General features: G+C 37.6%; 1 protein-coding gene across 1 annotated transcript; it reads left to right on the top strand.

The window, feature by feature from the left end:
• Positions 1 to 2,634: 2,634 nt before the first annotated feature.
• On the top strand, positions 2,635 to 20,934 carry CALB1 (calbindin 1). Its single transcript, XM_015617636.1, has 11 exons — positions 2,635 to 2,817; positions 3,096 to 3,172; positions 7,626 to 7,700; positions 12,340 to 12,423; positions 12,512 to 12,568; positions 15,435 to 15,512; positions 17,993 to 18,048; positions 18,145 to 18,184; positions 18,272 to 18,325; positions 18,458 to 18,529; positions 18,945 to 20,934. Exons 1-11 carry the CDS (start codon positions 2,736 to 2,738, stop codon positions 19,056 to 19,058), a joined length of 789 nt encoding a protein of 262 aa, XP_015473122.1. The 5' UTR covers positions 2,635 to 2,735; the 3' UTR covers positions 19,059 to 20,934.
• Positions 20,935 to 21,224: the final 290 nt, after the last annotated feature.

Genomic DNA, 21,224 nt, shown 5'->3' with positions numbered 1-21,224 from the left:
ATATGAATGCTGGCTTGGTTATTCATTAATCATAAAAATATGGTGTGCAGTTAGTTATGTAAGTGATTATTTTTGCACAGAAATGTCTGCTACTTTTATGCCTGTGCAGAAGGATCATGTCAAGTGCAGCAGAGAACTCAGAAACCCATTCACCTTGATATACTGTTTTATAAAGAACACACAAAGATGCATAAATGCTCTGGAGCCAATACTGATTTTGTAGATGTTAGCATAAAGAGAGGTCAACGTGTCCAAGCATCTGCATTCAATTGAAGAAGCGAAAGTTCATGTGAGACTTCTTTTAAATCCTCCTGGCCACATATGACCTATGTAAATTATTTTATTCTGAGAACTTTTGAAAATGTAAACATTGCAGCTCCTGTTCGTTTAAAAGTCTGAACAGTCAGATGAACAAGGTTGAGCTGGCCCCAAACAATGCTAAATTCTTTGCTCCCATTCAGCTACAGTCTTTTGGGTCAGGGAAAAGGGACAAGAACAAGATGTGATGTGCCATTGGAAAATGGTAAGCAGCAAGGAGCAAATCAACATCAGATGCAAGTCAGAGGTCTGTTGAAACAGGTTCAGTACTTGGTTTCTTTTCCTGCAGGCTTGCTGGAAGCTGAAATTCTGCACTGGACAGGGTAATTCAATATGCTTGGCGTATAAGAAGTTGCCTCACTGGCACAGACATCTTCTATCTAAAAATGAAGGAAATGCTAGTTCCACCTTTGTCTCCTTCCAGTGTCCTTGCGTCACTGGCACCCCATTGTCTTTTCCAGGTACAAAGAATAATCCTAGGCTTAATTCACTGCCACTTCCAATTGTTGAGGCCAGAGCTCTGCCATGTCTTTCTCCTTGTTAAAATAAGCCTCATGAATTCTCTTTTCTGGTCATTCTTGTTACTTTATGGAAATGTGCTAGGTTCAGATTTTTATTTTCAAGAAAAGATGTAGGTAGATTACAAAAGTTTCATTATATGACTCCCACTGAAGTCTTCTTTTCTGAGAAAGCCATGCCTGAAAAGTGGTTCCTAGATGGGAAATCAGCCCAGTCATGATTTTTTGTTTCTTTTTTACACGGTAAAACATAGAGCCTGATTGTAAGGAAATATTAAAATTTCTTCAGCTCTTTTGCAAATAAAATGTGTATCTGTGACAGGAAAACTAGTCTAAACATTTTTTATTAATACAAATATTTTGACCTGAAGAGGTTAAAAATCAGTTTATTATGCCTTTTCTCTTAGCTGCTGCTTTGTTCAGTAGCTAAAAACACAGGCAAACCTGGTGTATCTCTTGAAGAACTCACAACCAAACAGCAGTGCCAGAAGGAAAGGGCTGCACATAACAGGTGTAGAAACAGGAGAATGGAAAGATGGAAGGAATCAAGTATAAGGTCTCATGATTTCTTAATCACTATGTCTACATCTTGTTCCATAATGCATACAAGATTTCAGCCACTGAAACTATTGAAATCCCTCTCATGACATGTCAGACTTTAACTAAACATCCTCCTCTCATCCTGGTGGTTTATCCATCCCCATTGACATTTTGCTGTCTTCTGAATTATCCTGTTATTTTTTTGTGCTCATGCTGTGAGTCTTAGCATACTATTATCTTACTGTTAGTCATACCAATCACTTAACACATGGAGATTTCTGGGTTTCCCAGCTGTTTGCATCTCTTATCTTTACTATACTACCTACTGAATTTGGAAATGTCCTGTCAGCCAGTCATCTTGACCATCAAACCATCATAACTCAGCATAGTATCTAAACGATACTGCTGGAAGGAGAAAGGCAGTTTCAGTGGTTCAAGGTACCCAGATAGCCCTAATGACCAAAACTAGTCATTCCAAAAGGGACTTAGTCAGCATTACCAGCACAGCACCATGTTTCCCCACTGCAAGAGGATGATTGCCCTGTCCTTTTCCTCTAACTTACTGCTTATAAGAGAGCAAGTCTCCAAAGCTGGTCTACAAAAAAAAAAGCTCTTGCTCAGTCAGAGCACACTGTGGTAGTGTCCCTCATACCTCTGCACTGTTTCTATGCTATCTCAATATGGATATTTCAATATCCCATTATATCTCAGAAGGAACATCAGGTAAAGAGTTGTGGGTTTTCAGAGATCAGCTCTGTGCAAAGCTGGTCTGCAGGTTTGGATTGGGGATGGAACAGTGAAAAACGAGTTCCTTGCACCCCGCATGGCGCCTCAAGTGGTTTTTTTTTTTTTCCTTGTACCGAGACATCCTGAGGTGCTGCAAGCCACGCTCTAAAATTCCTCATGGAGCCTCTTCCACATGGAAACCCCACTGATAAGCTGTCCCACATCTCATGGGCATGCTCTCCACAGCAAGGGATGCGCAGGACCTCCTGAGCTGGTCGTTCAGCGCTGCTCTCTCTGCTCGGGGCTCCCCTCTCGGCACCCACACACCCCTCCCACGTCGAGGGGTGTCAGTTCCCGAGGGCTCCGCCGCCGGGCTGGCCCCAGCCTCGGTGCGGCCGTCGGGAGACCCCAGCCCCCCCGCGCAGGGCGGGGAGGGCAGCGCCGGGGCCCGCGGAGAGGGAGGGCAGCGCCGGGGGGAGTGGCCCGGCCGGGACGGCCTCATAAATAGCCCTCGGCGGGGCGGCGGCGGGAGGAGCCGTCGGAGCCGCCGCTGCCGTTCCGCGCCGGCCGCGGCCAGAGCCGAGTCAGGACCGCGGACAGCGCCCCCCCCCCCCGCGCCGCCCCGCGCCCACCATGACGGCGGAGACCCACCTGCAGGGCGTGGAGATCTCGGCCGCCCAGTTCTTCGAGATCTGGCACCACTACGACTCCGACGGTGACTCCTTTCCCTCCGGGGCGGCGGGGGCGCGGGGGGCGAGGGGGGCGAGCCCGCGGGAGGCTGGGGGGACAGCACCGCTGCCCGCCCGAAAGCGGCCCGGTGCCCGCCCGCCGCCCGCAGCCTCGGGCGCAGCCCCGGAGCCCTCAGGGGCTGGGGCCGGTGCCGGGCGAGGTGCGCGGGGAGCCAGCCGCTCGCCGGGAGGGCCCTGCCGGCGCTGGAGAACGGAGAGAGTTTGGAGGGAGCGGTGACGGCGAGCGTAACTCTTTCTGTTGTAGGCAATGGGTTCATGGACGGGAAGGAGCTACAAAACTTCATCCAGGAGCTGCAGCAGGCACGGAAGAAGGCAGGCTTGGTAGGTTAATGTTTCGTCCCACTTTTCCATCTTCTTCGGGAAAGAAGAGTTTTCTTGAGCCAACTCCAGTGCCCCGGTTCCTTCTGTTCTCTCTTGCCATCACACGGTTCGTGCACCTGCCGCAGCGGGCAAAGGGAAAGAGCTTGGTTAGAAAGGAGCGGGTTGCAAATCAGATAAATCGTCTGCTTTGGAAAGGTGTAACCAGGTCCACCTCACTGACGAGCGGCTCCCGCTCGTACCTTACCAGGCTACAAGCTGATACTTCTGACAGTGCTTAAAAACAAAAGTCAAGAAATGTGTGGATGCTTTTTGTCTTGGATTGGATGAGACCTTATCCCATTGCAATTAATCTTATCTGATCCAGATATGAATTCATTAAAAACTTGCTGGGAAAAGCGGGGGGAGAGGAAAAAAAAAAAAAAAAAAAAGAAAGAAAAAAAGAGGAAGAGAGAAACCCAACACTTCAGGGTTCCTGGACTCTTAATTTCACAACTAATGGGCAGCACGGGCTGAAATGCGTTTCTGCCCCTTGGTGGTCACTAAATAGATCTGCAGATGACTCCTGAACACTGTTCTTCACCGGGAATATGAGTACCAAATCCTGGCTGTTTAAATGGCTCAGAGAGACAGCGAAGTTTTTGACAGTGTCGTCAAAACACTTCTGTGTATGAGTTATTGAAACATTAATTATTCATTTCCTCCAAACTGTACCCATGCAGGAGGAAAAAGAAAAGGGAGGGAGAAAGAAAAAAATTAAAGATTCCGTGAAAAAAATACAGCCACCTTTAGCATCAAAGCCCAATATATAACTTATCTAAATGAATCTATGCTAGAAGACTTCTGAAGAAACAGAAAAAAAAATATAACTTCAGTGGATGATGTGTGCATGGAGGAAATAGATTAATACTTCATAATAAGAATGCCTCCAAACTGAGAAATAGCTTTTCAATAATTAACTTTACTTTGAAAGTTCCTATATATTTTAGACCTAAATGCAGAAAAAAAATAATTAATATGAATATTAATTGTTTTTGTGGAAAAATTGTATCATATAAATTGTGTGAGTACAAACTTTGCACATATGAAAATCTGTCTTCCAGCAATGCCTCTAATGTTACTGCAATCTAGGTAGTGGTTAATTCTTATTAGAGGCATTAGTGTAGGCTCTCATTTTTCTAAGCGTAACTTCAAACTAAAAGTAAAAATAAAATATAGCAAAACTGAAATTAAAAAACTCAAAACAGAAAATTGGGAAAGAAATGTGGGTTTTTTAGGAGGGAAAAAAATCTATTTTTTTCACAGAAAAGATTAAACATTTTTAGTACTGGAACAGAACAAATCCCTCTTCTATGCTAAAGTGCAGGAAACTTAAGTTTGCTCAGTAGAAAGAAGATATTAAAGATATTATAAAGATATATTTATAATATAAAGATATATTTAATATGAATGACATTATTAGTAGAAATGCTAGAAGCTCAAGGTAAAAAATATTTACAATTTTAAGACCAGGATTTTTTCTCTCTTGAAGCAAGTATGCATCTCTTAAAAACATAGCCTACTCAAAGCAACACAGAAACCCTTGCAGAATTATTCTTATCTGCTACAAATAGTATAATGTATGTGGGTTTTTTTAAATAACTCCTGCTGGTATCTGGCACTGTATTCTAGAAATTTTTAAGTTCAGATGTTAAGATGTTAATTTTCAGATGTTTAAGTTTTTCTGTCCCATTTCTCTGACTCAAACCTAGCTTTGGAGTGCTCTGCTGAAAAGAGAAATCTACAGTAGCAAAACCAAATTCAGCACCTGGTCTGTGGGCTCTGCAGTACAGCTATATGTTATCTTGGGTTTCAATTCTAACCTGATTCTTGCATTTGAAGGCTCATTTGCTAAACAAGCATCTCATTAGCTCATTTCTTGTCTCATGGGATACTAATTCAGTATCTTTGAATATCTATTTTTTTGCCAGAAGGGACACATTGAAAAACTAGTGTAGGTTATATGTCATTTCCTTGTCCTTCTTTTAACACCCCAAAGCTTCTTTGTCATCATTAACTTCTGCATTTCAGGTCACTCTTCTGCTCACTATTTTTGAAATATTCAATTATGCATTCTTCATAGCTGGATTTTACATCAGTCTTGCCATATGCATTAAAGAATCACATTGATGCTGTCATTGAATAGGATGGTTTAATATTGCCCAGTATTCTTCCCAACTACAGAACTGTTCTAATTATGTTCTGATGCTAATCCTTGTATTAATCCACTCAGTAAGCCTGTACTTTCACAGCTGCTTTTTCTCAGAGAGGTAGCATCCAGATTGATTCAGGCTGCCCCCCCTGAAAGGGGGGAAATGTCTACTCAGAAGTTTTAGTCCTTGGCCTTTTTGCTTCATGCGTTATGGTAGATACTGAATTGATCTGGTATAATAACTTCAGACATGTTAGAAGAACTCTTTTTTAAAGATAAAAGCTACAAAAGTGTATAAACATAACTTCCACTTATTGCGACCCTCATTTATGAAATACATTCTCTGTTTTGGTGTGCCAATTGCCAAAAGAAACACTGGGGTGTAAGTGACCAACGCAGAGGTCGATAAAATGTCAACAGGGGGATCTTGTCTGAGCTATTCCACACCCATTCCTCACTTTCCCTGCCTATATAGATAATGGCAATATTTCTCCACAGAAGAATGGGATTTATGAGTACAATTATGTGAGTGTTTCTGTAGTGTCAACTATCCTTACATTTTCAAATCACATCCAGAAAAGCTAATTTTTTCCACTTTTTGGGAAAGTATCTTTTCTGAGGTGTCCAACTGAGGCATGAAGGGCTAGTTTCTTCATGCTGCATCTGCTTTAAGACTAGACTTGGTTAAATTTAGGCAAGTTTTTTTTGCTAAAAATATTTATTTGAATAACATAACTCAAAAAGCTCTTCAAGCAGCTCATGAGCAGGTGAAGTGAACACCAAAAAACTCACCATAATTTCTGAATAATGAACTAGAGGATAAGTTTCCTATTTTGTTCAACCTGTAATCAACTGTGCCTCCTTCAATGGCTGGACACTGTCTGGCACTGCAGAGCTGCTATTAGAAAGATTAGTAAAATATTTAACCAGGACTAATTAAAATCCAAGTGTCTAATTCTTCATTCTATCTGCTAAGCAAACTTGTCCCCACTTTGGGATCATTAGATGAAAGGTGACTTTGAAGTCCATTATATTAATAACCACATCTCTAATTAAAGCCACGGCAAATTACTAACCTGCTGTGGATGACTTTGACAGAAATAGGATACTAGGGCGTGACTGTATCAGCTACAAGGAACTGACATTTTAGTTAGCTTTGGCAGGTGAAATTTGGGACAAGCTTCAACGGACTTTGTACAGCTGAGAGTCCCTGTGTCTCCAGTGAGAAAATCACTTAGGTGCTATATAATCAGATCTATTAGATCTGATTAGGACAATGTCATGGGGTAGCTTTACCTTTAAACATCCACCCCAGCACTGGTAGTCTAAACAACTAAACCTTTAATTTCCAAAGTTTGACATAACTTCATCTATAACTGTACTATTGCCCGTTGTTTCAATATAACTGTAACCCTATTTTTGCTGAATGGTTTCACCAGCTTCCACCTCTAAGAAATAACATTAAAGTTTAATCAGTATTGAAGTTTGATGGTATCTCATATCAAAAAAAGGTAGGTCAAGTTGAAGTGTGAAATCAAATATTTAGACATTTACCCCAAGGCTGGTACTTTTTGCCGTAGCCTAGAATGAGAATAGTCTTTAGAAAACAGATGTATAGCAGGGACCATAATTTATGTGGACAACAGTGATGGCTTTATTCTGCCAGATTTAAGGTACTGCTTAAAATTTTCTCCCTCCTAAATCTCCCTTTCTACAGTGACATTTTGACTCTGTTTCCATGATAACCAAACACTAAACAGTGAAAAATATGATATTGTGATGAGATCTTTTAAGACTAAAATAGCATCCATTGTTCAGGAAAAATCCACTCTAAGACATGGAAAGACTATTTTGGTGTTCAGATGTATTATACTGAGTTTTTTTCCTTATTTTGAAAGATTCTGCACTGCCTTCAAGTTACTAATTTAAAAATGAAAAGTGAGAAAAGGGAGTAATAATTGCTTATTAACTTCACTGTCACCATCTTAAATAGAGGAACTGTTAGACACATCTTCCAACACATCTGTCTTAATATCATTCACACTGGCTATAATTCCCTAGGAAGTAAAATTTATCAGAATGATGTTATTTATGACAAAAAAACCCCCACCTTATTTTCATTTAAACTTGGTGAGTGTAGCTGCAGTGTGTACTTCATTAAGTGTGGTATATTATTTGGCAAATAATAGATTATTCAAGTTTAACATATGTTTACATATGTTTCTTGCATTTTAAAGTAATGATTCTATCATTGTAACTTTGTAGGATTTAACACCTGAAATGAAAGCTTTTGTGGACCAATACGGGAAGTCTACTGATGGAAAAATAGGTATAGTTGAGGTAAGACAGTTATTTTGTAACTTTACTTGATGAAAATACATTTAGCACAGAACAATGTGAGCAAAATATGCCAATACTGTGGATTTTTAGATACACAGAATATTTCTTCCTCGCCTTTAAGATCTCTTTACACTAACAAATCTTTGTCATTAACAAGTAATATATTCCTTACCACATTTTAGACATTTCACCACATGTCATTTCTCTATTCAACTTTATCCAATATAAATAAGCATCAACAACAATTTAAGTTTTCTACAAAGCAGATAAAAGTTCTAGTTTAGAAATTTAAATTATAAAGGTAATTTGATGAAAAGTAATGTCACATAGTAATGTCACACCTGGGATTTTGAACTCATGCTCTGTCACCAATCCTAACAGTGATGATAACATCCGAGTGAACTTCATTGGGTTATCATTATATATAGTCTATTGTAAAAAACCCCATATATGGTAAGTCAGCATGTCAATCATGACTAAGAAAGAATTTCTTGGGATTTCCTTTCTTGAACTTTAACAGAACTGCAGGCAGAAAATTCCCACGTTCCTTACTCCCATTTTCTGAAGAGGCTGAAGATAAGCAGTTTCTCCTCATACAGCTGCTCAACAATTGTATAACTTAGACAACTTGCTAGGAAGGGGAGAACCATTGTGTTCTCTCTGAATTTCACTCTTCAGCACTGCAAGTCAAAAAGGAGAGTTTGTGGGGTTATAGGGTATCAGTTTGAGAAGTCACTTCTCTGAGCTTAAATCAATGACTCATTTATGTCACTCTGAGTGCAGTGAGACTGCGGTTTTATTATTAAATGATATTATATTTTTTTCTGGATAATAAGAAATCTGACCTAGAGAGCTAATTAAGAAACAGCTGGAAACAAGCCAGCCCTGCAAAATTTCTACAGTGACCAGCTTTGGGTCAGTATCTAATTTTAAAAGAGAGGATTGAATAGTATCTGTAGAAGTTAACAGAAAGTATCACTGCTGATACAATAGATCATTTCAAGATACCTTTTCTCTTCTGTCATATGTCTGAATTTTATATACTTGTTTAAAGGCATATGTAATTATGACTAAACTGCCGCAGAAATATAAACAATTTGTCTCACTTGCAGCCACAATTAATTTTTAAAAGTGCGTCTTTTAACACTGCTTAGCATTGATCAAATAGCTTTGCATCTGGAAAGAAGTAGCATTTATTTGGTATAACATTTTTTTTGTTTTGGACTAAAAAATGCTAGTTTATTTGTTATTGAAGAATTTTATTTAAATTTGTTTTTTGAATATCTGTATAGCAAAGCACTAATGCAAGAAGAATGTGTGAACAGTGCCTTAAAAAGGCTGTGCTTCTTCTCTTAGGAAAGATAACTGGAAGTTTTACCTTTCAAATTCTATTTCTGATTCTGATATTGACTTAATGAGGGAAGATGAGCAAATCATCATGAGGGAATGAGGGAAGATATGGCTCACCACCCCCAGTGAAGTGCCAAGCATGCTCAGCATCCACGGAAGCAACTGAATAGAGATAGTATGGAGTTCAGTGACTGAAGGGACTTTCTCCCTTAATATAGCAGTTTCCAAACCCAATAGCTATATTTTGTTTCCCTTACATCAGCATGAAGCTTGATTTGGAAACTGCTGATGGGACTCATGAAATGTGTGGTACGTGCAGAGCAGTATGATATTGAAGTTGGTATTTGGACTTGATTCTCCTTCCTTATATGAAAAAAAAATTAAAATCCAGTAATTCCAGATTGTTCCCATTTACATAGTTCATCAAATAGTTTTTCTGAAAATTGTCTGAACGCAGTTTAAGAAAAGTTATGTAAAGCCATTCAGACTCCCAGCCCTCAAAATGAGCACCCAGCATTTGACAAAGAATGTGCCAGCCAATAATGAGTTCTCAGGAAAGGTCTGTTGACTGAGATAAAGAAGAGTCCTGGGTGGCTTCACAGAGGAAGAAGTGGATTTTCAGCTCAGATTAAGTGTTGATTCTGTCTTTGCAAGCGCACTGCAGTTAGTTCGCTGGCTATTATCCAGTGTCCTCCAGCTAAAGGCAGAGCCTGACCTGCCCACTTTCTTGCCATTGTGTAAGAGACCTTTAATTCACCTTTTGTACTCATTGAGACCAATGCTTTTACTAAAATGTGCCTGTGAAACCCAAGGTTTCAAAATTCAGAACCACGGCAATTTCACATTCAAATTATTTGAAGATTACTGCTGCTATAAAATTGACTACTTATTAGCCTAAAATATTCTTTGTACTCCCATGCTCTATTATGGAATTTTAAAAAGCAAATTCACTCTATCAGGTGAAAGGAATTTTAAATAGCATTAAATATCAATGGAATTTACTTAGAGAACAATGTGCGGAATATAGATCTGATATTGTTTTAGCTACTGAGAGTATTTTTTTTCTGCTAGGTAGCCTATAAAGATACACTTCAGCCTGCAGCTGCCCAGGGAGGAGTCAAACCAGTCTCAGGCTTTGTAGCTGTCCTCAATTATTTGAGAGCCAGAGATAACTAACCTTCTCCATGAAAGCAGCAAAGCTCAAGGCTCACTAAATTACTATTGCTGCCATACACAGACTTGCAGTGCTCTGCACTCTTACTCAAACGTGCTCACAAATTCCCCCTATGCTGATCCCCACAAAGAAGTCATCACTTAAAATAGCACCAGGTCTCCATCTTTCTTCTTGGTAGTGGTATAAAACTGGGACTGGGAAGTTGAACCAGTTTCCACACAATCTATTCATGCCTTTAATAATGCAGAATTTTCTACAAAAAGCAATTTAATGCTTTCCCCTGGGACCTACAAAGGGTGAGAGGTATAGCTTAAAATAAGGTAATTTTCTTCCAGAGGTAATATATTCTGTGCCTCAAATACAGTTTTATACTACTAATAAGCTGTTAATGATCCTTTGGACAGTTACTATTTTACAGTGCCCTTGCAAGATTCACAGGAGTTAGCTATGTCATTGAACGACATCTTATTTATATTTTCCACACAAGCAAATCCTTGCACATTGTTATAATCAGTCACTTCTCACAAACTATCTTTTTTATTCTAAATTGTTCTTCCATTCAACATTTGCTGTTAAATTGGAGTGTACTCCAAAAATCAAAGCTTTTCTCTTATGAGTGAAATAAAGACATTTTTTTTCATAAATCAGGACTAGGTTACACACATTTAGCTATTGCGTGCACATAAATATATACTTACCCATACGTGTATATGTTATTTATAATGGAGTAGGTTTTGAAAGCTGCTGACAAAAACGCATTTCTTAGGTTGATTTTGATTTCATGTTCAGCCTCGCAAAAGCACTCAGAAGGCTCTGATGGGCCTGACAGCCTGTCATCAGCTGCACTGTTTCTGTGAGGAGGGTGCTGTGATGTGTCTTTTCAGCTGTACCAACCCTAAAAGAATTTAACTGATTCCTTGCATATATGATTTTAGAGAAACAAGAACTATGTCTCCACAACTTTGTTGTGTCTGCGGGGTGAGAGCTGAAGTCACTTATGGCTCTGCTGGTTCCCAATAAAAAGCCTCAGCAATTAGGCAATATCACTGAAATAAGCAGAACAAAAGATTTGAGGGTGTGAAAGGAAGGCAGAAAAACAAAAATTTGAATTGAAATTTTAAGATGGGACTCCAGAAAGTCTGCAGATGTCATTTTACATAAAATAATGCAGCTAAGAAATATGTCGTTCTCCATTTTCTCCATAGTAATCACAGCTGGTCTATTCTTCAAGTAAAAAGTTTTTTTTTAATCAAAACATATTTCATACATTTTGAGGACAGAAAAAAAAATTGAGCTTTTGTTAAAAACAAATCATGATTTTACATTAAATTATACAGCATACTTTCCATCTTCTACATTTGTCACTTGCCAAAATTGAGTTATAGTAAATGAACATTTTCAATAATCAGTACAATAATGTCTGATTTTAAAAAAGCTTTTTGTAGTGAAAAGGCATTGGAAGAACCATCCCTGGTTTTTGCAGGGCTAAAAGCCCTCTTGATTTCTTTCTGGTATTTATAGCTCTTTTTGAGCACATCTCTCTGACTGACAAATGAGAACTGCCATCCCTTACCCTCCCTATTTTCTTTTTTTTTTCTCCTGGCTTTTCCTTATATTTAACCATTTATATTACACACATGTTCTTCATGTCAGTGTTCTTTTCTTTCTTGGTTTTCCTTGGTATCTGAGTAGTCTATATTTCTTAAGTTTCCTAATTCATGGTCCCTCACTCTTATCCTCTGTGAGTCCTTGTGTTATGTTTTCCCTCCATGCTGATTCAATGGATTTTAATACAGATCCTAATTCTGCATGGGTGAATTATTTTCCCCTTTCCCCAGCTACCCTTTTGGTAATGTGCTACCTTGCTCCCTTCTCTCAGACCTCAAGTTCTGTTTGACCTTGGTGACTCTGATAAAGCAGCAAGCCAGAAGCCTCTCAGAGGCATCTTCCAAATACTTCAGCTAGTGGGATGAAGCTTCCAAGTGGGCCACAATACGGCACCAGCAGCATGAGCACAAAGAATTTCATACGCTTTTTAAAATCTTCATCCTCTATTACAGGCTCGGCTGGATGAATGAAGAGCCAAAATTTAATCTTTCTTAAATTCTGTTACAGCTTGCTCAGGTATTGCCAACGGAAGAGAATTTCCTGTTGTTCTTCAGATGCCAGCAGCTAAAGTCAAGTGAAGATTTCATGCAGGTACAGTATGAAAAGTTGCCTATTGTAAAACCATTGAAGACCTGTTTACCATAAACACATCATTAAAGCATTCACATTCTGATTGCAGACATGGAGGAAATATGACAGCGACCACAGTGGCTTCATTGATTCTGAGGAACTTAAGGTAAACCAGTATCTATGAGCATGCACAACATGAGAACAGGTGTTGGATTACAACCTGTGCTGCTATCTCCTTCTTCAGATACCCACCTGTGAATGTTTTTGCATTTCAAACATGACAAAAAAATGCAATACAATTAGCTGATTATTTAAAGTGAAACTCTAATCTGATCAATGATTTTTTAAGCCATGTTTTAATTCAGATCAGTGCTGGTATCAAATGACTTAGGCTACCAGGTAGCTTAGAAGTAAGAAAAATTAAGAAAGCAAGATGAGTCTCTGACAACTATGTTGGGGTTTTTTTCTCCTCTTAGGGAAAAGAGCAACTTTGTTGTGTTTTTTCTTAATCACTATGCTGCTGGACAGTTGATGCTGTCTCAAGTACCACATAACCTTACAGTTTCCTAACTGTAATACTGTTAGACTAACAATGGAATTGTGCTGCTTCTGCTTGGTTAACCTAGTAGGATTTTGTTATCAGCTTTAATAAGCACAATTAAGAGCAGAATCGAGGTTATCCCATTAGCTATCTCAGCCTTGTCCTCAGAGTTAAGAAATCTTGAAACAAGAGTGATTGTATTTCCCTAGTCATACAACCAGCATCAATTTGTTGATGCTGAGTTAGTGTCATGGAATCACAGGGTGGTTGTTAGGAACCTCTGGAGGCCATCTGGTCCAACCCCTCTGCTCGACCACCCAGAGCCAGTTGCCCAGGACCTTGTTCAGATGGCCTTTGCATGTGTCCAAGAATGAAGACTCTACATTCTCCATGGGCAACCTGTGCCATCCTTGCAGTGAAAATGTGTTTCCTGATGCTCAGAGGGAACATTTTGTGTTTCACTTTGTGACCATTGCCTCTGGTCCTGTCAGTAGCCCCTAGTTCCATCCTCTCTGCACCCTCCCTTGAAGTTTTTATATACTTTGATGATGTTCTCCTGAAGCTCCTCCAAGCTTAAGCATCCTAATTCTCTCTGCCTTTCTTCATAGCAGAGATGATCACATACAACAGTTTTCTGAGTAGAAAGGTGCCATCTTCCACAGTTCAACTGCATTTGATTCATTATTATAGCTTTACCTTCAAAGGAATCAAAGTAATTCATAGCAAGAGAAAGATCTAGCAGTGTTTATCCATCTAATTTGGACTATTTTCTCCATATGTGGTATAAAGAAGAGGGATGTAAGTTTTAAATAAAGCACCAGATCAAACTGTTCAAAATCTTTACTGTTCTGCTCAGAAAAGGAACTCATGACAGAAAATCTTTTTTCCCTTTCTCTTTTGAGTTTGCTATCTGTGTGACATTTCCCAAGGATCTAAGCTTAGGGTAACCCTCAGGCACACAAGTCCATTCTTCTGCTGACTGATTGCACGAGGTCGGTGTATTTAAACTTGGTGGGATCAGGAAAAGGTAGCACTTGAGAACTCTCCAGCTGTTAGATGATGGCTGCTGACTGCTATATTTTAAAATAGATTTTAAAAGGCAGGGCTGATTGAGGGTCAGCTGAAGAAAGAAGACGTTTTAACTGAATATCTAATGGTTCATCTTGCTTGTGCTGTGAGGTTTCATTTGCCTCAGAGAAAGAGGCCATTTTAACACTGAAAATAAGACATAAATGTCCAGTTTTATTTTTAGATCAGTATTTCTTGGCAAGCCCAAACATTTTAAAGTATTTGCTATGGGAGGCGTACACCCACTTCCAACTTTGTAAGTGAAATTTAAGCTGGAAATCAGGAAAACTTTCTAACAATAGTAGTGGCAATAGAGTATATTGTCTAAGGGGGAGGAAGACTTCATCACTGCCTGTGTTTAGGGAAGGTTTGGCAGTAGCTCAGATCAGAGAGTAATTCAAGAAGTTTAGATAGAATCCTTTCCTGAGACATGGACTGAATGACCTTTTAATTTCCCTTCTATTTTCCACTGAAGCACACAAGATTAAACATGTTTCTATAACATCCATTCACAATATTTCAGTTCTGTACTTCATTATACAGGCTACCAGGAAGGGCCTCCAGCATGGAGGGGCCAGGCTAAAAGAACTATAGTGGGTGTTAGACATAAGACTATTGATATGGTTGCATTCAGGTCCGGGAATACAAATATATTTTCTTGTAAACTCTCCCATTTCCTATCTTGAAATGTGGCCAAAAATTGCACAAAAATAATGACACTCCAACTGATGACAGGATTTAGGTCCTTCATTATGTCCTGTAAGGCCCTTTACATTTTGGTATCTTTCTTTTTTTGATGTCACAAATCTAGTACAAAAATTTAAAACACTGAATGGGTGGAAGCCATCTTATTTTTTAAAGTAAAAATGGCTGGTGTTTTGGTCATGTGACATCAAATTCTCATTCAAAAATGAAATCAAATTTGCTGCACACATTTAAAACACAAGGTAGGAAGATGCAATATTCACTTCTAGCATCAGGTACAGCCACACGAAAGGACAAAACTTGATTAATCATTGATCCTTTCTGTAAAATTGTTCTGATGCTGCAAGAACTGATTAGGCATACAAGTTTTCAAGGAGACCCAAGGTTAATTAGTTTAGTTTACTGATAGAGCTGATTAAGTAGCAGTATACTTGAAAGACAAACTTTTTTCCCAAATTTACAACACAGCAAATGGCATACAATGAAAGAAGTTTTATTAGTTACTTTTTCCAAATAAAATGCAATATACTTGAACTTATCAAGAGAATCATATTCTTAGTTGTTAATAATTATTTTTTTCCTACTTATTTGGAGCTCCTGTAGTAAATACTACAGTGGAAGTAAAATAGTATTTCCCATTACTTTAATCTGAAGCTAGCGAGTCAAATGTTTTATTCTGTAGATAAAAATTCACCTATTACTCTTTTTATTTTAACAGAGCTTCTTGAAAGATTTATTACAGAAAGCAAATAAGCAGATTGAAGACTCAAAGTTAACAGAATACACAGAAATAATGGTAAGTTTATTTACAGGCGTAATAGGCTAATCCAAACTCTGTTTATCTTTAGCCACTGGAAAGCTCCAAATGACTTGGAGACCCACCAGGTCCCAATCAGACTATGGCATTGCAAGAGAGAGACAGCTGTGGCACCTAGCCCTGCAAGTATTTCTGCAGCTACAGAACTTTGATGGGCAGTTTTTAGTACTGCTTAAAAAGAAAAGTCCAGGAATTTTTAACCTTCTTGGTATTTATATAATGTCATGCCATGCCATAGTATTTACCCTGTTTTCCTTCCTTGTGCCTCTAGTTGTAAATCCAAAGTTTTCACATTTCATAGGAGCAAAATTTTTCTTCCCATAATTAGATTTTTATGTTTAGCTCAAATTAATTTGGTGTTACTTTCTATGTTTTGCCTTCTTACAGTGCTGTGGTGTCTGTCTCTTGTCTTCAAAGCCATCACTGCATGGTGGTCTCCTTAGATTTACAAACATCTCACACTTTCCTTTTTCCCGTGCTTCAAAAAAGAAAAATTGATGTTTTACATAAACAGTGTAGCAACTGTTGCTTCCCTGCCTTAAATCAGCCCATTCTTGATACAATCTGTCCATCTCATTGCTATGGTACTCCCTGGTAAGGACCAGTACTGGCTTCTGCATGGGCTTCTCAAGAAAAAAAAGAATTCTGGTCTTCAGGAAATGTGTAATTCTACATTTATAAATATATATATATATAAATAACTATAACTATATAACAACTATATAGTTATAACTCTACATTGGTTTTACCAGCTTGTTTTCATCCTAAAATACTTTTAGCAATCAAAAATATGCTAGGTAGATGTACTAGCCTTCAAACTTGCTTAAGATTGACTGAAAAAAACTTGTGTTTCTCCTGGAAAAATTTGCTGGTTCATTGTACCAGTATAAACCATTTACATAGAATTGCCACTGTATTCACTGCTGAAGACAACATTTTCATTCAGGGAGCTTTTTGACCTCCATCCTAAAGTGTTCTATAAGTTCTGACCTCTGCAAAGACACACATTGACAAAGAATTTAGTTGTAAGAGAAGAAAAATAAGCCCAGCTCAATAATCATATCCTCAGAAAACAGAATGATAATAGAAACTGCACAGTCCTAAGCAGCTGCTGGCAGCCAGAGCCAGTCACTAATAACTCATCAAAAAACAAAATAAGTTCACTTCACGGCTGCCACTGCTTACCTCCCCCAAATGCAAATCTGTTTTCCTGGGAAATGCAGGAAAGGCAGATGCTTTTATACAAAGGAAGGAAGTGTTAAAAGGAACCACGGTGTTGTATATAATATATATATATATACAAATAAACATTTGTAGAATTTGCCAATTTGCCACTTTTTTTTTTCTGGTATCCTTTGTCATCTATTATGTATTAACAAAGTGACATTAGGTCTTTTTCATTGCATTACATTAGTCTCCTCTTTAAAAGAATATATGTTTATGTATATATGTCAGTACAGGATGTTGCTTTTCCTCTTAACTATAAATTACATCTAAAATTACTGTGATTGCAGTGATGGGATGGAGTGTGGGTGACGGTGCTTTCAATATAATGTTTTGTATTCTGGTGCTTTTGTGACTTTTTTATATAGCAAGTGTAATATAATGTTTTAAAGTAGAAAAATAGAACGACAAAGATATAAATACTGGAAGAGAAAGTCCTATGCAGGAGCAATATCTTCATCTACTTCTAATAGCTATTATAAGCTGTTTCTGCCTCTCAGGTAGCAGGAGCTCATCCTTTCATGGACTCAAAGGAAAACACTTTAATATTAAAGATATTAAAAATTATTAGGAATAGTAATCACTTATTTTGTGAAATTCTATTAACATAGTTATTACTGTAATTTAATTATGCTTTTTTTGAGAGATTTATTTTCCCATTTTCATACCATCAAGAAAATATGATCATTTGCAACATCTGTTAACTTTTTCTTTAAAATATATTACAGTAACAAAATATTGTCTTTACTTAAATACTTAAACCTATTCAATTGAATGAAATGTCTATTGTTTTCTGTCTAGGGAATTGAATGGCTTAGATTCTATTGCACATAATCAAACAGTTTTTCATCTTTATGAATAAAGAATAATGATTCTATTACCCAATTATGACATGAAGTCAAAAGTAAAATGTTATCACAACAACACTTCTGTCATTTATAAATAATTACATGCACATTTCTCATACAGGACATTCATTAATCAGTGTAGGCAGATTAAGACCTAACTTACCACAGGTTAATCAGAATTTCTCATCTGCTTTCTTATCAAGATTTTGCAGTAGAATTAATTACTATAAATTTCTTAGTATTTAAAATAAATGTATTACACAGCAAATGTAACCTGGGGACATCATTTCAGGACAAAGTTAATTGGACTTAAGTTCTCCAAATAAGTGTTTTCTTCATTAGATTGATTATTGTTGATTAGCAATGTAAATTTATATATTCTTTCAGCTCAGGATGTTTGATGCAAACAATGATGGAAAGCTGGAGCTTACTGAACTGGCCAGGTATGTCTTCTGTTTCTTTTCACAACAAATATCATATACCAAGTGCTGTAATGGGAACAGTTAAATATTTTGACCTTTGTTTTTTTCTCTCCAAAGACTACTCCCTGTACAGGAAAATTTTCTTATTAAATTTCAGGTATGAATATTCACATTCTTCAGGTAACCTGTTTCCATCACACATAACTGGTGTCATTAATGGGTTTGTTTTCCTTTTGGCATTTAGGGTGTCAAAATGTGTGCAAAAGAATTCAATAATGCCTTTGAGATGTATGATCAAGTAAGTCTTAAAAAAATGTTTTTATTAATGGCGTAGCTTATTGGCACTTATTTTCTGAATTTGTGGAAAACTAGCCATAATCTCTGGAATTAAAAATAAATGTTTAAACTTATCTTTAATGGTATTTTTCAGGATGGCAATGGCTATATAGATGAAAATGAACTTGATGCCCTACTGAAGGATCTCTGTGAAAAGAACAAAAAGGTAATCCTAGAGGGCTTCTTTCCCCTTAGAGATTAGATTTAATTTGGATTTTAAGGACACTTTAATCCACCCTAATAAGATAAATATAGAGCATCTAAGTCATAATTCCTGAAGTCAAAGTACAACTAAAAATTGTGGTGGAAATAATAGCAGTATAAATCCTGAACCAGGGGAGTTGTGATTACACAGTTAGACTGTCAAGACATTGATTGTTTCTGAGACAACAGCTAGAAGCAAGCTAACATGTGGCTATCATAGGGATAACATAAAAATATATAAAAACATTTTAGTGTGTTACTGTTGGACAGGCTGAGAACATCTGGGATTTTTTTTTCTCATTTCCTGCCATTGGAAGTAAACTTGTTCATGCTGATGACTAAACAGGATTATAAAGCATTATCTGTTCTTTAAATAGGAATTAGACATTACCAACCTTGCAACATACAAGAAAAGCATCATGGCCTTGTCTGATGGAGGAAAGCTTTACCGAGCAGAATTGGCTCTTATTCTCTGTGCTGAGGAAAACTAGAGCTCTTCTATCATGTCCACTTAACTAGTGATGTACTCTACGATAACAGTGCACTATAAGGGAGTAGGCTGTATTTTTAAACTGCATATAGAAAATTAGCCAGGATGTGTGGCACATTCCTTTCAGTTTGTTTCTATACTGTTTGTAATGTACAGTTTTTGTAACAATGAGATTGATAAAGAGAATGTCAGTGTTTGGGCCAGTCTGTATATTCAAAAAGAAACTAAATATGTCAGGGTTGGTTTTGGTTGGGTTTTTTGCTTTCATAAACACGGCTGGATAAAAATTAAACCTGCTGACATTGCTGTGGTCATCATATCCTTTGACACTTGCAACATTTCTTGTTAAACTACATAATGAAAAGATCTACACATTTCTTTCCCATAACAAATAAATGTGGGGTTTTTAAATATAAAACATGAATTCAGATTAAATATGATCTAGATATGAAATAGGAAAGAGGCATTGGCATGTCTGATTTCAAAAATTTTATAAGGCACTAAGAAATACTTTCAGTTGTCAAACCACCCACTTACAGGTCTGTACTCTGCAGTCTTACAATTACTCTTCTCATTATGAATTCATAGCATATAGACAAAGCATTTATCTGGAATAGATCTCCATGCAGTAGTTGATAAAAATATAGTCTTCTCAATCTAGCTGTTTTACTGAATTTAAACATAGGCACTTCAGAAATAAATGCCTTTAATCTGTCTTGAAATCCTGGCTAAATGACAGGTAGTATAGGTAATACACAGATTAACATATGATATTATAAGTGTACCTTTCATGACTATTGCTGTGTCAGAGAATATGACAATCCATTTTCTACACTATTTTCACATTTTGCAGGTTATAATTATTCTAGTAAATTGCTGTTTTTACATCATATTCTGTGTAATCTATAATTAAATTTAATATCCTAAGATTATTGGTGTCTAGTTTGTGTATCTCCTGGATTCTTGTACCTGTACCATGTAAAGAACAAACTGACTATTTTAAAAAAATGTGCCTCCTTGGATCTTACACTGAATTACTAGTCTATCTCACTAGCATTAAAATTTGACATTAAATGAAGAAAAAAATAGTACAGGTTTTATAACAATTTAGTAAATTAATTTACATGGTGGGCTCTGCTTTTTATTATACTAGAGATGTATTTTTTAAATGGGAACTATACTATGAAGCAGCCCCATCTTCTTGCATCCTTGGGTTTTTTTGGCCTGGCTCCCTTTTTAGTTTACACCAGATTTATGCCAGACAACTTCATGAATGTCCAGGCCACTGTTTCCAGTAAGTACTGGTGAAGGAAGGAAATTGGTCTGTGTCTTAAAGCAAATAAACCTATGCTGCCTCCATGTACAACTGTTTTGGAAGCAATTCCAGGTTATCAGATTAGCTACATAAAACTTCCCAGATGCGTTTGTGTGTCTTATTTAACAAATGGAAGCAAATGCATTTTATTTGAAATGTGTCTCAAACAATGAGGCTCAATCCTTCAAAATTACAGTCAATGAATTCCTACTGAAATGTATCCTTGAATTCCTCAGGTGAACTCAAGCAAATAATTACCATTTCAGGAATGGCCTAATGGCCTTGGGCTCTCTCCAGGCTGAGCCTCAGAAAGTTAAGGGGTAGGTGGTGTTGGATGAGGTCTTGCTGGGAAAAAAAACCACACAAAATTAAAATAAGGTTAAGCCAGTTCATTCTCACTGTTTTATTCCCACTCCATGCACAGTGATTTAACGTCTTACCTGCTTGTCTCCTCTTTTCTCTATGCAATGTGAAATACAATTGTGTACATTAAGTGAAGGAACAGTGAATCTGCCTATCAGTACAATAAATGATTGATATTGTTCATATTGTGCACTTGAAACCCTGGATTTTGCCTTATTTTAACATTTTAAAAGTGTAAAGAAAAAAACCCCAAACTTTGTGTGTAAAAATATGTTTGCTACATGATTACAGTGAGAGATAAAGCTTTTATAGTGTTTTGAGAGTTACCACAGAAACTGAGATCTGTCTTCCTGAACAGAAATAAAGGTTACTGTCACACATCTGTTCTGAAGCCACCCTTGTGCTACTGCTGCTGCCCACCAGCTGGCTCTCCTGCAGGGCACAACACAGAAAGCAGGTCTCAGTCACTCACAGGCAGGATGTTTCCTG

The sequence above is a fragment of the Parus major genome, chromosome 2 (genome assembly GCF_001522545.3).
Source record: "Parus major isolate Abel chromosome 2, Parus_major1.1, whole genome shotgun sequence".
Classification (NCBI taxonomy): domain Eukaryota; kingdom Metazoa; phylum Chordata; class Aves; order Passeriformes; family Paridae; genus Parus; species Parus major.
Note: the sequence above shows the minus strand (reverse complement) of the source record. Positions and strands in the feature narration are given on the sequence as shown.

Coding starts and splice junctions, on each gene's coding strand:
- CALB1 (XM_015617636.1), top strand. CDS start 2,736: ATGACGGCGGAGACCCACCTGCAGGGCGTGGAGATCTCGGCCGCCCAG. Junction 3,173..7,625: donor CACGGAAGAAGGCAGGCTTG/GTAGGTTAATGT, acceptor GTAACTTTGTAG/GATTTAACACCTGAAATGAA. Junction 15,513..17,992: donor CAGAATACACAGAAATAATG/GTAAGTTTATTT, acceptor ATATTCTTTCAG/CTCAGGATGTTTGATGCAAA.